The 20,794-nt window shown below is 41.9% G+C and overlaps 1 protein-coding gene across 1 annotated transcript in view; it reads right to left on the bottom strand.

Annotated features, from left to right (window-relative positions):
• LOC139277180 (ERC protein 2) overlaps window positions 1-20,794 on the bottom strand; it is a 918,863-nt gene that overhangs the window by 82,780 nt on the left and 815,289 nt on the right. Inside the window, exon 16 of the mRNA XM_070895293.1 lies at window positions 19,606-19,794. Within this exon, the coding sequence (XP_070751394.1) occupies window positions 19,606-19,794 (189 nt within the window). The remainder of the gene's footprint in view (window positions 1-19,605; window positions 19,795-20,794) is intronic.

Genomic DNA, 20,794 nt, shown 5'->3' with positions numbered 1-20,794 from the left:
GAAAGAAATCCTTATTAGTCAGGAAAGAGTGTTAGGGAAATTAATGGGATTGAAGGCCGATAAATGCCCAGGGCCTGATAGTCTGCATCCCAGAGAACTTAAGGAAGTGGCCCTTGAAATACTGGATGCATTTGTGATCATTTTACAACAGTCTGTCGACTCTGGATCGGTTCCTATGGACTGGAGGGTAGCTAATATAATCCCACTTTTTAAAAAAGGAGGGAGAGAGAAAACAGGGAATTATAGCCGGACATCAGTAGTGGGGAAAATGTTGGAATCAATTATTAAAGATGAAATAGCAGCGCATTTGGAAAGCAGTGACAGGATCGGTCCAAGTCAGCATGGATTTATGAAAGGGAAATCATGCTTGACAAATCTTTTAGAATTTTGAGGATGTAACTAGTAGAGTGGAGAAGGGAGAACCAGTGGATGTGGTGTATTTGGACTTTCAAAAGGCTTTTGACTTGCTCCTACACAAGAGATTAGTGTGCAAAATTAAAGCACATGGTATTGGGGGTAATGTATTGACGTGGATAGAGAACTGGTTGGCAGACAGGAAGCAGCGAATAGGGATAAACGGGTCCTTCTCAGAATAGCAGGCAGTGACTAGTGGGGTGCCACAGGGCTCAGTGCTGGGACCCCAGCTATTTACAATATACATCAATGAGTTAGATGAAGGAATTGAATATAATATCTCCAAGTTTGCAGATGACACTAAGCTGAGTGGCGGTGTGAGCTGTGAGGAGGATGCTAAGAGGCTGCAAGGTGACTTGGAAAGGTTAAGCGAGTGGGCAAATGCAAGGCAGATGCAGTATAATGTGGATAAATGTGAGGTTATCCACCTTGGTAGCAAAACCATGAAGACAGAATATTATCTGAATGGCGGCAGATTAGGAAAAGGGGAGGTGCAATGAGACCTGGGTGTCATGGTACATCAGTCATTGAAAGTTGGCATGCAGGTACAGCAGGTGGTGAAGGCGGCAAATGGCATGTTGGCCTTCATTACTAGGGGATTTGAGTATAGGAGCAGGGAGATCTTAATGCAGTTGTACAGGGCCTTGGTGAGGCCTCACCTGGAAATAGCGTGTTCAGTTTTGGTCTTCTAATCTGAGGAAGGACGTTCTTGCTATTGAGGGAGTGCAGCGAAGGTTCACCAGACTGATTCCCGGGATGGCGGGACCGACATATGAGGAGAGACTGGATCGACTGGGCCTGTATTCACTGGCGTTTAGAAGGATGAGAGGGGAACTCATAGAGACATATAAAATTCTGACGGGACTGGACAGGTTAGATACAGGAAGAATGTTCCCGGTGTTGGGGAAGTCCAGAACCAGGGGTCACAGTCTAAGGATAAGGGGTAAGCCATTTAGGACCGAGATGAGGAGAAACTTCTTCACTCAGAGAGTTGTTAGCCCATGGAATTCTCTACCGCAGAGAGCTGTTGATGCCAGTTCGTTAGATATATTCAAGAGGGAGTTAGATATGGCCTTAACGGCTAAAGGGATCAAGGGGTATGGAGAGAAAGCAGGAAAGGGGTACTGAGGTGAATGATCAGCCGTGATCTTATTGAATGGTGGTGCAGGCTCGAAGGGCCGAATGGCCTACTCCTGCACCTATTTTCTATGTTTCTATGCTACAGATTGGGGCTTGGCGGGTGGGGGCGGGGGAGAGGGGGACAGGTTGTCGAATGCAGCAGGGGCTAGAATGTAGCCAAGGTCAGCAGAAGGGAGGTCGAAGTCATCCTTGAGTGGCCAGGGGCAGTGGGGAGGGGCTGGTAAAGCAGTCCTGCTTCTCCTGCCCTACAAGGAGTGTTGTAAAAGGCCAGGTTCCCTAGGAAACCTAGGCGGCAGCAGGTAAATTTAAACCAGCCTCCAATGGCAGAGAGAGAATCTGATTTACGTATGTTAATGAGGTGTTCCGCCTCTCCATGACGGGACACCTGCATGTTTTGCTATTTGCCGCCATATAACGACAACGCGTTGGAGAAGCATTTCCCATTTTTTTAGGATTTAATACCCACCCCCCGACCTGGCGTGGAGCGTTTAATATTGAGGCCAATAACTGTGGCCAAGAGAGTGGAAGGATGGCCTGCTCCCAGGCTGCTCAAATGTTGCTCTAGAATATGCAGAATACAGGCCAAACCATGACTCGACTGGATTTGTACCTAAAGCTACTGCTTGGCACCATAGCACAGTGAAACTTGCATCTTTCAACTCCATGGCACTACACAGTAATACATCAATACTGAGTTTCAGCACACTGCAAATCTTTAATCCTCTTCCAGTACATTTTTGTTGACAACTTCATCATTCCACCGTAGCCTAGAAAAGGCTGAACACTGCAATATTCCATCGGTTATCCAAGTGAACGAAGAGAAAGCTCCCTTAACTTCCTTTACTGTAATTAATGTCACCGAGGAAGTTTACACTAGCTATTCTACTGCACTCAAAGTTTCTAGTTACATCTAGTTTACAGAAAAATTTGGTCAGTAACAATCTATTGAGATAAAATCCAATGATCAGTTTCGTTCTATTCACAGTAAATTGATCACACAAGGAAGGTGGAGTTTTAATGTTGATGACATTTTCAAGAAGGAAGCTATTTCATGCTGGCAAAAGGTCAGCTCATATGCCCGAATAACAATTGAAATATTTGTAATTTGCCCATATCAAAATCATTATCCCTTACCCCTACTCTCCTCATAAATGTTTGAGTTAATTTCCACTGGTAGCAGTAGCAGCTTCGCAACACATTGCCCAAATGGGAATTCTCCATGTGTGAGCCTGGACACAACTGAGAGGCTTTCATAGATGAGCCCAAGCCTTTCCTCACTGTGCTCACAAATGCCACTTCCAGGAACACTGGAGAGCAATCTGGAGCAGGAATTCCACACAATCTTTCATCTTCCTTAGGTTAGGGCACGAACACCAATTGTTATAACCAATGCCACCTCAATTGTGAACATCTGAATCAATACAGCCAAGGCTTGCACTTTGAACTTTCCTGGTTCATATGATTCAATGCCATATCATATTGATTATTAGGTGTCGTCCATGACTCTGCGATAGCACTCTCGCCTCTGAATCAAAAGGTCATAGGTTCAAGTCCCATTCCAGAGATTTGAGAACGAACTCTAGGCTGACACTCCAGTACTGAGGGAGTGTTGCACTGTCACAGGTGCCATCTTTTGAATGACAAGTTAAACCGAGACCCCACCTGCTCTCTCAGCTGGACGTAAAATATCCCGTGACACTATTCGAAGACGACTGCCTGACCAATAATTATCCCTCACCATCACTAAAACAAATTATCCGGTCATTATCTCATTTCTGTTTATGGGACTTTGTTGTGTGCAAATTTGCTGCTGTGTTTTCTATATTACAACAGTGACTACACATAGAAACATAGAAAATAGGTGCAGGAGTAGGCCATTCGGCCCTTCCCAATGAGTTTATGGCTGAACATGCAACTTCAGTACCCCATTCCTGCTTTCTCGCCATACCCCTTGATCCCCCTAGTAGTAAAGACTACATCTAACTCCTTTTTGAATATATTTAGTGAATTGGCCTCAACAACTTTCTGTGGTAGAGAATTCCACAGGTTCACCACTCTCTGGGTGAAGAAGTTTCTCCTCATCTTGCTCCCAAATGGCTTACCCCTTATCCCTAGACTGTGACCCCTGGTTCTGGACTTCCCCAACATTAATAAGAACTTAAGAATTAGGAACAGGAGTAGGCCATCTAGCCCCTTGAGCCTGCACCGCCATTCAACAAGACCATGGCTGATCTGGCCGTGGACTCAGCTCCACTTAACCGCCCACTCCCCATAACCCTTTAAACATTTTCTTAGTTTCTCTTTATTTACTCAATTAAAATCCTTCATGACTTTGAACACCATGATCAAATCTCCCCTTAACCTTCTCTGCTCGAAGGGGAACAACCGCAGTTTCTCTAGTCTCTCCACGTAATTGAAGTCTTTCATCCCCGGTACCATTCTAGTAAATCTCCTCTGCATCCTGTCTAAGGCTTTGACATCCTTCCTAAGGTACGAATAGAACTTATCAAATTAAATCAAGGTTTTAACTGGGACGGAGACTTGGAATTATTAGTAATTAAAAAATAAGTGTGCTTCCTAAAAAACTGCAAAACAAAAAGGAAGTTAACTACAAGCTGCATTCCGATTTAAGTTCTGCCAGAATGATGCAGCTGGATGAGATATGCCTTAAGCAGGCAGTTGGTTCTTTCCAATGCAGTGTCGTCATGAGCATTCCAGTAAAGCATGGGATAGATGAAAATCAAGCATACTGTATGAACTGTGAAAAACACAGCAGTACAATTATATATTTTGTCCTTCCACACTTGCACTTATGCCTGAAAACAGTATTTTAAACACTAGGATCAAGTACTGCTCTTTATCGATCCACCAATGGAGTTGGGAGTAATTTGAGGTAAAGCATATTACAACAGTGACTACATCAAAAGTACGTTGTTGGCTGTAAAGCATTTGGGACATCCTGAGGTTGTGAAAGGTGCTTATAAATACAAGTCTTTCTTTTCCTTTTTGTTTGTGTCAGCCTTAGCTCATTGATGGCACTCCCACCTCTGAGTCAGAGGGGGTGAAATTGGTCAACGGCAGTAGCACAAAATGGGTCAAGAGCGAATCAGCAACCTGTTTTACACCACACGTGATTTGCCTTACCACAATGGAAAAGAAAATTGGGTGCAATGTAAAACAAGCTGCTGATTCGCTATCAGCCCATTTTTTTGTTACTGAGATTGACTAATTTCACCTCCAGAAAGTGAAGCCCCATTCCAGAGACTTAGCACATAATCTACAGTACAGCACTTCAATGCCGAACTGAGGCACTGTCAGAGGTGTTGTCTTTCAGGTGAGACATTAAACCAAGGCCTCATCTGCCCTCTCTGTTGGGCACAAAAGATCCCATGGCATAAGAACATAAGAAATAGCAGAAGTAGGCCATTTAGCCCCTCGAGCCTGCTCCGCTTTTTAATAAGATCATGTCTGATCTGATCATGGGCTCAGCTCCACTTCTCTGCAATAGTCAAGCAACAGCTGGGAAGTTTTCCTGATGTACTGGCCAAAATTTATCCTCAGCTAACACTACCTAAACAGATTACCCAGTCATTGATATTGTTGTTTGTGGGACCTTGCTGCATGTAAATTGGCTTCCGCATTTCCTTTCATTGCAACAGTGACTACACTTCAAAAGAATTTCATTGGCTGTGAAACACTTTGAGATGCCCTGAGGCCATGAAAGATGCTATATCAATGCTCGTTGTTTCTTTCTTTATTTTATGAACATATTTTGCATGAAAATACTCACTGGGGAAATTGCATATTTTTTTCCACTGGCAAGGAAGGCCTGAACAATCTGTAATCACATAAGTCTTCATTCATGAAGATTTCTTACTGCATCACTTCATTTAGCTTGTCAGATGAAATTTTAGTTAGTAGATTTTATTTTTACTTTCAGGGAAGGACTTACAAATATGTTAAACATCAGCAGAACTAAACATGTGCAATTATGTACAATCTTCTCCATCAATTAGCACAGACAAACAGGGGATTTAATAACTTGCATACAATTTCATGCAACAGCATTCCTTCCAGGATACCATGGATGGTTTTTAAATCCAGTTCAGCGATCCACAAATTCTCAACTAAGCTTCAATGCTTAATTTAGTATCTGTTTCACAGTAGAAAAATGTCATAAATAAAAGAATATTGCCTCAAGTGAATTGAAAGAGTGTGCAGAGGGTGTTATAACATGCATTATTACACACTAGAGGTAACTTGAAACCAAGGGGGAGAAATAATTTTTCTACCACTGCCAGAAACGAATGCAGTCACTGTTCAAGTATACCCCCAGGCTCAATTACTGGTCAAAGCAGGAGAGAAATCTAGTGCATGGTCATGGACAATCAGCAGCCAATATTCCCAGTGTATTTATGAATGTTTGGTTTAACGACACTAGGGGTCAACTGCCTTGGTTCATTGAAAGTATGAGGGCAATAATCCTGTTTTAATAATAGCAAAGACAACACTAATGCAACTGTGGTTCTTTAGACAGGAAAACAGAGGAATTAACTGGAAACTATTTTATTTTTCATGACATTCCCCTTTAGGTTAAAAAACTTAACTTGGCCATGTAATATATTTACCATCTTCGCCACTTGTTCAAATCCTTCATCCGTGGTTATTTATTCATTTCAAAATGCTCAGTTTCTTACTATAATTGTCCCCTTGTATGGTCTCTTATAGCACTATCCTCAGTACTATTAATACATGTTCAATAACTTTAAAAAAATTAGTTTGTTCATGTATTCATTGCAATCTTAAACTTTTATTACTGTTACAAACAAGGATACCATGGTTGACTATTATTTACAATGTTACTTTTCCAATGTCATGGTTTATAATCTTATGGTTGTATATAATGGGAACCAACAGTTGTGATGAATTTGATGGCACAATCCACTGGGGGGTGGGGGTCAGATAAACAGGCAAGGTAAATAGGAGCAGGAAAGGCTATTTAGGTCCATCTTAGATCAAGAAAAATCTATAGTCCTCTCATAACAGCATGCTTCAATTTCTTATATGATTGCAAGGTTATCGACTCTACTCCATTCAATGTATTGATCGCTCTTTGTGGGAGCAGCTTCCGGACGTCAATTTTAACTTTGCTTTTTATCTGTTTGAACCTGTACTTGTTCAAGAAGGGAGAGAAGGATAAACCGGGTAACTATAAACCACTTAGGGGCTGAAATTGGTGGACTGCCCAATTCTAGATCGCTGGGGGGAGGACTATATCTCGGTGGGGGGGGGGGGGGGGGGAGGAAAAAGAGAAATAGATCGTTGGGGGGAGGAATAGATCGCTGGGTCGAGGAGGTGGAGGAGCATTGTAGTTTACATAGCGCCCGGCAGTATGTCACTGATGAATTTGCCGTTGGGCGGTACGTCGGTATTTTTTGATCAATTTCGCAATTTTGGGCAGTATATCGTAGGTCCGCGGGCAATAAGTTCACCAATTTCGGCCCCAAAGTCTAACGTCAGTTGTGGGCAAACTATTAAAGACCATGGCCCCAGAAATTGTGGTCGGAATTTCCCGCGGGCGGATGCCTCCGACCACAAACGCTTCTACGAAAGTACCTGGTAGTCCCGGAGGTTCGGAGATTTGCGATCCCAGGGCTCTACACGAAGGCTAGCTTAGGGGCACACGTATCCCAGGAGTATACGCCTCACTGGGATCACATGGGCCGGCACAACCTATCGGAGTAGGGGGATCCCCATTCATACTTGTGAGTTCCATATCAAGAGATTTCTTGACAGATCACGTTCCAGGTTTAGGCACTTGCATATCTAATCCCGGAACTTGCGGGACCCCACAGGCGCTTGCGCAGCTCGTACACACCCGTGCGGAGTGCAATTTCAGGCCTCATAATGCAAGATAATATCCAAAAGCAGTTAGAAATGCATGGGTTAATCAAGGACAGCCAACATGGACTAGATAAAGGTAAGACATGTTTGACAAATGTAATCGTTTTTTCTGAAGAACTGGCCAATTAGATACATAAAAAGAATGTATTAGATGTAGCGGTGAATTTATTTGCCAATGGAAAACAATTGGTCAGGAGAGGTACTTGCATGAAGGTTTCCTCTATCAACTCATTTGCATATTCATTAGAGTAGTGATTGACATAAATCCTGTGTAAACGGGTGTAATCTGCTGGAGTGCATGGAAATTAAAATGAAGCTTTTAAAAAAACACTTTTGGTTGAATACTTCAGCAGCAGACAACCAGGTATGAAGGAGCAGTACTTGGTTCAGTCACTTGACTCTCAGAAGATTTTACTACATGTCTCATCATTCCACTCACATTTTTGAAGAATATCTATAGGAGCCATTGGAACAAGCAGCTAAACAAGGCAATGAGGTATGGCACAGATGAACCATCCAGTATTTCACAAACTTGAATGTCCAAGGCCTCTTGGAAGAAATAGAAGATGCAGACTGCTGGGTTTTATGCCAGGAAATCCACCAGGAATCATAGTCGTGCCACCTGGATGGAGGTGGTACTGAGCACCGATTTGCTCACCACCAGGACTGCAGACCAGTGCCACAAGAACTTTAATAACCTCACCAGAAGAGGCAAGGTAACACATAGGATACGCTCCTTTTCCTTTCTTGCCCACCAGCACATTGTTCACCATTTTAAAAGGGGCACTTGTACAACTAACCCTTCACTATGAACTCCGGTTATGGAGGGAAGTGGGGAGGGGGGTGAATTTGGGATCTTGCACTTCAATGCTGCCTGACTCTCCCTTGTACGACTGCTCCTCCTCTCACCCCCCCATGAAAATTGCATTCAAAGGTATGCCCATGGGGAATGCCATTCCTGCTCAGGACAAGCACTCATATGGGTAGAGGTTTGGGTTGGGGCGGGGAGAATTTGCCAGCAGTGGGAAACAATTTCTAAGTCTGTCTTGGCAGAATAGCAAAAGAGTAAAATCGCTAGTAAAATGTTTATTAGTTCCAGAAATCACTAATCAGATTCTCTAGACTCTTCAAGTTCACAAACACTGTTGCATGTCTCAGCTGATCCTGGCAACAGGTATGCCAGATAAATCTCGACCTAAGTTATCCTGAGTGCATTAAGGGCATAAAAGCCACTGACCTGCATTACCATATGTTTAATTGAGGGCACTTGGGCAGATCAGGGGAAGAGCCAAAAGGTGTGAGTGGCCTTGACAGAAGCGATCTAATAGAAACATAGAAAATAGGTGCAGGAGCAGGCCATTCAGCCCTTCTAGCCTGCACTGCCATTCAATGAGTTCATGGCTGAACATGAAATTTCAGTACCCCCTTCCTGCTTTCTCGCCATAACCCTTGATCCCCCGAGTAGTAAGGACTTCATCTAACTCCCTTTTGAATATATTTAGTGAATTGGCCTCAACTACTTTCTGTGGTAGAGAATTCCACAGGTTCACCACTCTCTGGGTGAAGAAGTTTCTCCTCATCTCGGTCCTAAATGGCTTACCCCTTATCCTCAGACTGTGACCCCTGGTTCTGGACTTCCCCAACATTGGGAACATTCTTCCTGCATCTAACCTGTTTAAACCCATCAGAATTTTAAACGTTTCTATGAGGTCCCCTCTCATTCTTCTGAACTCCAGTGAATACAAGCCCAGTTGATCCAGTCTTTCTTGATAGGTCAGTCCCGCCATCCCGGGAATCAGTCTGGTGAATCTTCGCTGCACTCCCTCAATAGCAAGAATGTCCTTCCTCAAGTTAGGAGACCAAAACTGTACACACTACTCCAGGTGTGGCCTCACCAAGGCCCTGTACAACTGTAGCAACACCTCCCTGCCCCTGTATTCAAATCCCCTCGCTATGAAGGCCAACATGCCATTTGCTTTCTTAACCGCCTGCTGTACCTGCATGCTAACCTTCAATGACTGATGTACCATGACACCCAGGTCTCGTTGCACCTTCCCTTTTCCTAATCTGTCACCATTCAGATAATAGTCTGTCTCTCTGTTTTTACCACCAAAGTGGATAACCTCACATTTATCCACATTATACTTCATCTGCCATGCATTTGCCCATTCACCTAACCTATCCAAGTCACTCTGCAGCCTAATAGCATCCTCCTCGCAGCTCACACTGCCACCCAACTTAGTGTCATCCGCAAATTTGGAGATACTGCATTTAATCCCCTCGTCTAAATCATTAATGTACAATGTAAACAGCTGGGGCCCCAGCACAGAACCTTGCGGCACCCCACTAGTCACTGCCTGCCATTCTGAAAAGTACCCGTTTACTCCTACTCTTTGCTTCCTGTCTGACAACCAGTTCTCAATCCACGTCAGCACACTACCCCCAATCCCATGTGCTTTAACTTTGCACATTAATCTCTTGTGTGGGACCTTGTCGAAAGCCTTCTGAAAGTCCAAATATACCACATCAACTGGTTCTCCTTTGTCCACTTTACTGGAAACATCCTCAAAAAATTCCAGAAGATTTGTCAAGCATGATTTCCCTTTCACAAATCCATGCTGACTTGGACCTATCATGTTACCATTTTCCAGATGCACTGCTATGACATCCTTAATAATTGATTCCATCATTTTACCCACTACTGAGGTCAGGCTGACCGGTCTATAATTCCCTGTTTTCTCTCTCCCTCCTTTTTTAAAAAGTGGGGTTACATTGGCTACCCTCCACTCCATAGGAACTGATCCAGAGTCAATGGAATGTTGGAAAATGACTGTCAATGCATCCGCTATTTCCAAGGCCACCTCCTTAAGTACTCTGGGATGCAGTCCATCAGGCCCTGGGGATTTATCGGCCTTCAATCCCATCAGTTTCTCCAACACAATTTCCCGACTAATAAAGATTTCCCTCAGTTCCCCCTCCTTACTAGACCCTCTGACCCCTTTTATATCCGGAAGGTTGTTTGTATCCTCCTCAGTGAATACCGAACCAAAGTACTTGTTCAATTGGTCTGCCATTTCTTTGTTCCCCGTTATGACTTCCCCTGATTCTGACTGCAGGGGACCTACGTTTGTCTTCACCAACCTTTTTCTCTTTACATACCTATAGAAACTTTTGCAATCCACCTTAATGTTCCCTGCAAGCTTCTTCTCGTACTCCATTTTCCCTGCCCTAATCAAACCCTTTGTCCTCCTCTGCTGAGTTCTAAATTTCTCCCAGTCCCCAGGTTCGCTACTATTTCTGGCCAATTTGTATGCCACTTCCTTGGCTTTAATACTATCCCTGATTTCCCTAGATAGCCACGGTTGAGCCACCTTCCCTTTTTTATTTTTACGCCAGACAGGAATGTACAATTGTTGTAATTCATCCATGCGGTCTCTAAATGTCTGCCATTGCCCATCCACAGTCAGCCCCCTAAGTATCATTCGCCAATCTATCCTAGCCAATTCACGCCTCATACCTTCAAAGTTACCCTTCTTTAAGTTCTGGACCATGGTCTCTGAATTTACTGTTTCATTCTCCATCCTAATGCAGAATTCCACCATATTATGGTCACTCTTCCCCAAGGGGCCTCGCACAATGAGATTGCTAATTAATCCTCTCTCATTACACAACACCCAATCTAAGATGGCCTCCCCCCTAGTTGGTTCCTCAACATATTGGTCTAGAAAACCATCCCTTATGCACTCCAGGAAATCCTCCTCCACCGTATTGCTTCCAGTTTGGCTAGCCCAATCTATGTGCATATTAAAGTCACCCATTATAACTGCTACACCTTTATTGCATGCACCCCTAATTTCCTGTTTGATGCCCTCCCCAACATCTCTATTACTGTTTGGAGGTCTGTACACAACTCCTACTAACGTTTTTTGCCCTTTGGTGTTCTGCAGCTCTACCCATATAGATTCCACATCATCCAAGCTAATGTCTTTCCTAACTATTGCATTAATCTCCTCTTTAACCAACAATGCTACCCCACCTCCTTTTCCTTTTATTCTATCCTTCCTGAATGTTGAATACCCCTGAATGTTGAGTTCCCAGCCCTGATCATCCTGGAGCCACGTCTCCGTAATCCCAATCGCATCATATTTATTAACATATATTTGCACAATTAATGCGGATACTCCTTGCATTAAGACTCAAAGCCTTCAGGCTTGTTTTTTTAACACCCTTTGTCCTTTTAGAATTTTGCTGTACAGTGGCCCTTTTTGTTCTTTGCCTTGGAAAACAGGCGGAAACAGCTTCTGCTCAAATTTCCTGTCACAAAACTTAACTTGCCCTGAATATGAACTGGAAAGACAGCGAGGAAACTCCTTTTAGTGTACAGGGATTTTCAGAAGGAATTTGATAAATTCAAGTATATGATACAAGAAGAAATGCAGCAGTATGAATAGACAGTAGGCCTATAGAGAGAAAACAAACAGGGGCAATGGGTGTGGATTGGATTGAAAGGTTGGAAGCATTGCACCCCAGGTTAGTGCTAGGTCCACTTTTGCATTTTACAGAATAAGGAAATACTACCCACTCAAATATCACTCTAATTTTCTCAATGAGTTATCTTCTCTGCATTCCTCCCTCTGCAGTCAGTGACTTCTCATCCTCGGTGATTTAAAACTCCACCTCAACTCTTCTTGCTCCCTCTCCTCTGAGTTCACTGCCCTCCTTTCCTCCCTTAATGTCAACTCCCCCACCCATATACACGGCCATCCCCTCAATCTTATCTCACGTGGCCTCGCCATCCCTTCCATAACCATCTCCAATAAGACAATTTCGAACCATTTCCTTATGTCACACTCTACCCATATTCCCCTCTCCCTCAAGTCCTTTATCACTGCACTTTCTAATTTCAACTACCTAGTCCTTTGGCCTACAATTCTTCATGACATCTCTGCAGCTACTAAATCACACCCTCGCCACCACCTTTGATGTCCTCGTCCTCATTAAAATGATTACACTCTCACACCTTAGTCGTTCCCCCTGGTATACCCCTCATCTGCACTCACTTAAGTCCAAGGGACACAGACTTGAACATCTTTGGTGGACAATTGGTCTAATCATCCATCATCAGATTTGGCTAGGTCATATCATGCACTGCTAACTCCTGTTCTCCATCACTAAAACTGCCCACTATTCTAAGATCATCCAGGGCAGTAAAAATAACAGGCTTCTCTTCTCCACCACTAACCATCTTCCCCTGCCTCCTCCTCCCTCACCTCCAACAATAAGTGTGAGATCATGGACTTGTTTGTTAAAAAGACTGACAACATCCATTCAACTGCTTCTGCTTTCAATTCCCTCCCTTCCCCAAGCCCACTGGACCTTACACTCCTCTTCGTTTTCCTAACCCTAAATTTGCATATTTCTCTTCTATCTCTCCTCTTGCCCTTTCAAAACTCATCTTGTCAATGAGACCAACCACCTGCTCTCTCAACTCTATTCCTACTAAATTGTTGGCAAACCAACTTTTCTTCCTGGCTCCAGTTCTCTCTCCTCAAGTAGTGTCCCCCTCTCCTTCAAATCTGACGTCATCATCCCTCTCAAGAAAAAGCCTTGACCCCCTCCGTTCTTAAAAACCAGCGCCCCATCTCCAAACACCCTTTCCTCTCCAAAGTTCTTGAACGTGTTGTCGCCTCCCATCTTTCCCAGAACTCCTTGTTTGAATCTCTCCAATCAGGCTTCCGCCCCTGCCACAGGTCTGAAACTGCTCTTACCAAGGTCACAAATGAATTCCTAGTTGACTGCGACAAAGGTAATCTATCACTTCCTGTCCTTCTGGACCCGTTTGCAGCCTTTGACACGGTTGACCACAAAATTCTGCTCCAATGCCTCTCCACCATTGTTCAGCTGGGTGGGATAAATCTCACCTGGTTTCATTCCTATCTCTCCAGCCATAACCATAGGATCACCTGCAATGGCTTCTCTTCCCGATCCCGCACTGTCACCTCTGGTGTCCCCCAAGGATCGATCCTTGGCCCCCTCTTATTTCTCATCTATATGCAGCCTGTCAGTGACATCATCGGGCAACACACCGTGAGTTTGCACATATATGCTGATGATCCCCAACTCTAATCCTCCTCCACCGCTCTCAAACCCTCCACCGTCTCTATGCTATTAGACTGCATGTCCACATCCAGCACTGGATGAGTAGAAATTTCCTCCAATTAAATAGCGGGAAGGCCGAAGCCATTTCTTTGGTTCATGCCACAAACTCCATTCCCTTTCCACTGATTCGATCTCTCATGATCAAGTCTGTTCGCCACCGCAGTGTCATATTTGATCACTATTGAGCTTCGTACCTCATATCCGTTCTATCACTAAAACTGCCAATTTTCACCGTTGTAATATCGACCATCTCCGTCCTTACCTCAACTTATCTGCTGCCGAAACCCTCATCCATGACGTTATCACCTCTAGACTTGACTATTCCAACATACTCCTGGGCTGGCCTCCCTATTTCTACCCTCTATAAACTTGAGGTTATCCAAAACTATGCAGCCCGTGTGCTAACTCGCATCAAGTCCCGCTCACCCATCTCCCCTGTGCTCGCTGACCTGCACTGGTTCCCAGTTAAGCAACGCCTCGATTTTAAAATTCTTATCCTTGTTTTCAAATCCCTCCATGGCCTCGCACCTTCTTACCTCTGAAATCTCCTCCAGCCCTATAATCCCCCTAGACCTCTGCGCTCCACCTATTCTGGCCTTTGTAACATTCCCGATTTTAAATGCTGCACCATTAGCACTCATGCCTTCAGCTGTCTAGGTCCCAGGCTCCGAAATTCTCTCCTTAAATTTCTCTGCCTCTCCACTTCTCTTTCCTTCTTTAAGATGCTCCTTAAAACCGACCTCTTCAACCATCTGCCCTAACACCTCCTTATAGGTCTTGGTGTCAAATTCTTTTTTGATAACACCCCTGTGAAATGCTTTGGGACGTTGTATTAGGTTAAAGGTGCTATATAAATGTAAGTTGTTGTGATGGTTGGTCTCTGTATATAAAATCCATTTGGATTTGAGTACAGTATAGGGAACACAATCTTGTAATTGTGACGACACAAAAATGGGCATTTTGGCAACAGTGACAAGGACAGTAAAATACTTTTGGAAGGCATAGGTTAATGGAATGGACAAGCAGGTGGCAGATGAAATTTACTGTGGTTAAGTCGGAGGTGATTTATTTTTGGGAGAAAAAAAAACCAAGAGTTGGGAGTATATACAATGGAAAGACACAGAAGGATATGGATGTACAGAGAAACATAGGGATTGAAAAACATAATTCTCTGGAAGTGCTGATGTGCAAGTAAATAAAGCCATAAAAAAGAGCAATATAATTTTATGTTTTATAGATGAGGCAGAGAGTACAAAAGTAAATAAGTAATGATTAATTTATATAAAATATTGGTTAGCTTACAGTGCTGTGTGCAGTGTTGGATGCTCCATTATAGCCAATGAGAGTGCAGAGTGTAGATTCAGCAGGATTATGCAAGGGATGGGGAACTATAGTTATGCGGAGAGACTCGAGATGCCAGAACTATTTCCACCGGCGCAGAGAAGGCGAAGAGGAAATTTCATGGAGGTTTTTAAAATTATGAAGATGGAGAAAAACGATTTCCTCTTGTTGGGGAGTTAGCAACAAGAGGTTTTAACTTTAAAGTTATCACTAAAAGTAAAGATGTAATGATTAATTTATATAAAACATTGGTTACAGTGCTGTGTGCAGTTTTGATTGCTCCATTATAGAATGGACATGAAAGTCAATGAGAGTGCAGAGAGAGGATTCAGTGTGAGGATTCAGCGAGGAGAAATTTCTTCACACCGAAGACTGTTCGAGCATGAAATGCTTTGTTACAGGGTTGAGACAGAAATCGTTGAACCTTTTAATGCAAAATTGGATAAATATTTGAAGTTGACAAAAAATACAGGGCAATGAATTGTTTTAGCAAAAGAGCTGGCATAGGGATGATGAGCTGGCATAGAACCCCCTTCTGTGCATAAACTTCTATGGTTCTAGGTTATGATTTAACTAGAAACAGTATTTTGGATTTACACCACGTCATGTCCTGGACATCACTATGCAAGGTTTCTGTTTCTCTCTCCACAGATGCTGCCTGACCTGCTGAGTACTTCCAGCATTTTCTGTTTTTATTTCAGATTTCCAGCATCCGCAGTATGTTGCTTTTGTTGAGATATTGAGGGGGGTTGGGGCAAAGGATCTTGGGGCAGAGTTCTGCAGAATATGGATGGACTTGAATCGAAATTCATCTTCCACTTCATCGTTATCCTCCTCAACAACTTGCATTTTATAGTGGCTTTAACTTAGAAAAATGCCCCAAGATGCTGAAGCATAATCAGACAAAAATCAACATGGTGCCAAAGAAATAGATATTTGGAGGGATAGGGACATGTTTTGGAGGGTCGAGAGTTTAGAAAAGAGACGGAGAGGTTTAGGGAAGGAAACCAGAGTCATCTGGGATAGTTGTGGGTCTGGAGGAGGTTACAGAGATAATGCGGGGCGAGGTCATGAATGGATTTAAATCTGAGGATGGGAATATTAAATTGGAGGCGTGAGGGGACTGAGAGTCAAAGCAGGTCAGAGAGCGCAGGACCAATGGGTGAACGGGACTTGGTGTGGGATAGGTTACAGGCAGCAGAATTTTGGATGAGCTGAACTTTATGGAGATTGGAGGAGAGGAAACTGACCAGGAGAGCACTGGAATAGTTGAGTCTGGAGGTAACAAAGATATGGATAAAGCTTTCAGGAGCAGGTAGGATGGAGACGGGCAATGTTATGGAGGTGAAAGGAAGTGTTTTTTTTTGAAAGGGAGAGGATATGGGATTGGAAACTCAACTTTGGGTCAAATAGGATATTCCAGTTTAACTAAAGACAGGAATTGGTGACAAGCATAGAGTTCATGGCGGGGACTGAAGATGATTGCTCCCAATATTTGACTGCAGAATTATGCGGCTCATCCAGGTCTGGATATCAGACAAGCAGTATTGTTTGTATAATATATTTATACAAGTAATTCAATTTCTATTCAATTGATACACAGTAAAAGGTATTGTAAAAGTAGTGAGTTATAATTTTGAAATCATTTTAATTTATTTTGGTTCATTATTTGAAATAATAACACAATACAATTTAAAGTCTAAAATGACCAAAATGAAGCTATTTGAACTAGAACTCAAAAAACAGAATCTTTGCCCAATTTCTATAATTTCTCATTGGAATGGGCTTTTAAGTGAAGAATGGCAATGCACATGAGCAGGGAAAGAATACAGCCACTGTGTCAAAATGCCACCATAATCTGCATTCACCATCCTCCTTTCTGTAGCTGGAGCTATTGTTACACTATCACATCAATTATCACTTGGTCTTTTTCAGAGGACACTAATTATTGATGATCTAGAGGGACTATTTGGTCTCTGCTAATTTAATGGTAAGTATTTGTTTCTGAGGATCTAGGTGAGGAAGATGTCTGACTAATGACAGAGCGCATTTGTACAATTATTACGGTGGTGCTGGCAAGCTTATTGGCCCTGGGGAAGAGGAACTGTGGTAATGAGGGTGAATTTGAATCGAATGCCTGGTAATGTGGAAGTTAGTATATATAGCCAGATGTGCAGGTAGTCAAAGGTAACTTGTGCACCAACCATAGAATCGGTAATGTGCTTATTGATAACCTAATTAAAATCTTCAAAGCCAACACCATTATTAACTCTTAAGTATCAATGCGTTATCCATAATTCTTATTCTTTTAAAGGAATATTCCATGGAAGGCCGACAAAAATCTGACTTGAAGTTTTACCCCAAGTATTTTTCACTTCTTTGTGTAACAAATTGAAGTTTAAACTTGCTCATATTATGTATTTAGCTTTATAATCTACAAATGGGTTACCCATACCTCAGAACAATAGTAGTTATTAGCTTGTTCCTGTGCTCATTTTCAAAGTGTTATGATGCATTAAAATAACCTGGGAATATCAACTGCTGAATCCAGCACTCTTCCAATTTCAGTGCTGAGTCAAGCACGTAACTGAAATAAAAACTTCATTACAACAGTATGCTGCTCTCCCAGTGGGCAGCTCTCTCACCCTCTTCGTATGATGGAAAGTGTGAAAAGACTGCTTGCTGGGAAGCAGTATATTGTAGTAATAACATTTTATTTCAGTTAAACATTTGATTCAGTTACGAAGTTGGAGGAGTGTTGGAAATGCTCGGCTGAAGTTGGAGGAGCACTGGGCTTGCTTTCCGACATTCCAAAATCATACTACAGTTCTGCAGCAATCCTAAAATTAACCCAGAAGTGGGCTAACAGCTGTTTCTGGATTACAAAGTTGAGTAAAACAGACAAAGTTTGAATTTAATTGTTTTCCCAAAGAAATTTGCAAATATTAGCAAATGAGTTAAAACAGGATTTCTCATAATCCTACACATTTTTGAGGTCTTTAGTGTACTAAAATAATTTTGTTCATTGAGAAGCCTGACAATTTGTGGATATACAATGTTAATGTCAGGCAAAAGTATAGATTCTATTATATAAGACTAACAAGGATTCGTATCCTGTTAAGGTCAGGGGTTAAAACAATGCAATTATTTCTTGTTGACAGATTCAACATGTGATCAATAAGTCGGTATTTTCAAATAAATACTTCAAGAAATATTAACTTGGACCACTGCGTATCAGACACCATATACCTGAGTAAGAGCCCGCCCATTGTGTTCCAAGAAATTTCAGAGACACAGAATGTCTGCAGTTCTTGACTTTTTGGTTTGAGTTCTGTAACTGCATTGCTTGGAAAAAATAAACAATGGCCACATCAGGAAGCAGTTCTACACTATGTGCTCCAGGTCCTGGATGTTGTACCAAATATGGTCTTACAGCAACCAATTTTGCTTCCCAACTGTAAGGCAGGTGGTTGTTACAATGTTTTGGTGTGCTAATATATTGTTAGCAAACATAGCTTCTTGCAATGGCTGGAAAGGTCTGTAAGTGCCAGTGAGCACATTAACTGCTTCACTATCCTGTATGGGCAGGATAAGCTGCTCAGCCTGTCAGCAGTCAAAAAAAAACATAGCTGCTTCCAGCTGCAATCACATGTTTTGCTTTTATTGCCAATAAAGCAACTGCGGAAAACATTGCGTTCGGTGGTGGTTGGGGCCATTGCAATGCAGCGCCGTTTACATTATTGGTTTGCCATGGACAGCAAATCTTCCGCTGATGACAACCAGCCGACGTAAATAGAGCACAAGGCTCAAACATGGATCAGAATGTAAAAGTTCATTTAAAAACTTTGCTTAAAAAAACTACTTCTTTCTAGAGCATGTATAAAAGAATGTTTCACTTTTTTAAAAACCCAGCTACTTTTCAACGTAACCACAACAGAGGGGTTCTCTCACAGTTATCTTTCATATTATCAGCTTTCTAAAATCAGAATGTGTTTGCATTTACTCAGCTGTTCCCATAGTTTCACATTTCATGAGCTGTTGTTACAGTTTGTAGTTTCCCATGTGACTGGATTAAAAGCTACATAATGAGCTATTTAATAGCTCAAAGTTGCTTTGTGTACTCACTGGTGCATATGTTCAGATTGCTTAACTTTTATTATTGTGAAGCAGCAAAAATCTGAAAACCTCTCTTTATTTTCAATGGAGCAGTACTTCAATGGATTCTTTGCGATTTACAGATACTACTCAGCACAGCTTGGGTGAAGAGGTCAAATACCTATGTAACAAATTCTCCAACATATTCTCATTCTCAATATCCTTAAGTACAATAGGAATATCATTCTCAATATTTAATACTACAAATTGCTCAGGTCAGAAGTAAATGTTCCCGAACATAACTGGTGCAGGTTGCTTGCTCATTCACTCTTAAGCAACCAAATTTTAAGCTAATAAAGATGCTCCGCCTTACAAGCAACTGTGAAAAGCACAGTGATCAGTCTTTGTCATTCTTGATTTAAAGAAAAGTTAACATTTCTATCAGTCGATTAAATACTTTGTGAACATCTTGCCTTCCCCCGGCTGTAGGATCTCGAGCATTACTGCAACATACAAAACAATTCTGTGAAGGATGTAATTAGAATATCTCACCTGTTCAGGTGTCAAACTCTGCAACTGACGCTCCCGGGAAACCTCATCCTCCTCTTCCTCGTTGACTGGTAATGATGGCAATCCTGCCAAGACTTGTGGATTCCGCTCCAGGCAAATTGTGGTCAGGTGATCGATGTACAGTTTTAATTTGATGCGGTGGTTGAATGCCTCCAACAGTGACTGGATCATCTAACATAAAATGGGGTTGAGTTACAACAGAGAACTAATGGAGAAATAAAGTTCCTCATAAAAACTCTCAATCCGGAGTTCCTCAAACATGTGATCGCTACTCCTTATCATTCATGTGTTAGCATTTATTTTACACCTGATAATCATTAAAGGGTGGAGTAAAGTTGGTTTCTTGTATCAAATAATACATTAAAATTTGTAACCACAAATGATAGGAATACAGATCTAAATTTTAGCTAATCTTAAACATTGCAAAATTATGTTGTTTTTATTTGTTGCACATTTAAAAATTTAGTGTTTAAACATGATGGCAACAATTACTAAACCAACAAGAACCTACAGAGCTTTTGTAAACTTAATTATGTTCAATTATAAAATGCAGTTTTGCTGATATAAGATGGAGTGACTGACAAATGACATCAGAAATGATTCAAATACACAGTAAAATGTTTTCATTGGAATTTCGAACAACCTTAGGTCAACAAGATTAATCTTCAAATGCAATTTACAGCAGCAACTACTGTAAGGCTATACTTCACACAATAAAGAACAAACATTTGAAGTGGGGTACAAGAGAGTCTCCGTAAATGTTCCCAACTGTTAACTTAATAAAGGCATTCAATTTGTACTTTACACTGTTTAATGAAGTTAGTATCTTTCTCAGGCAAAAACAGAAACATCACATCACAATCTTTTTCGATGTGTCTTTTTAAACATAACAACCAGGAAGATTATCAGAGTGTGTAATATACTTCAGAATTAGTTGGGAGAATAAAAATGTGAATTGTGTATTCAAACTATCTTGGGATTCCTTACAAGCTTGGAACATTATTTTTGTTATGCTGATTACCACATAAAAGGTATCCAAATGCATTTAATCATGCCATTTTTCGGAGACATAAAAACAAACTTAACTCTACTCATTTGGGCACACAACATTCTAAATGCAGGTGCAGCGCCTAAAATCCGGAACCCTCGAGACCGAAGTCGTTCCGGATTC

This window comes from Pristiophorus japonicus, chromosome 12 (assembly GCF_044704955.1).
Source record: "Pristiophorus japonicus isolate sPriJap1 chromosome 12, sPriJap1.hap1, whole genome shotgun sequence".
NCBI lineage: Eukaryota > Metazoa > Chordata > Chondrichthyes > Pristiophoridae > Pristiophorus > Pristiophorus japonicus.
This window is presented reverse-complemented; position numbering and strand designations above follow the sequence as displayed.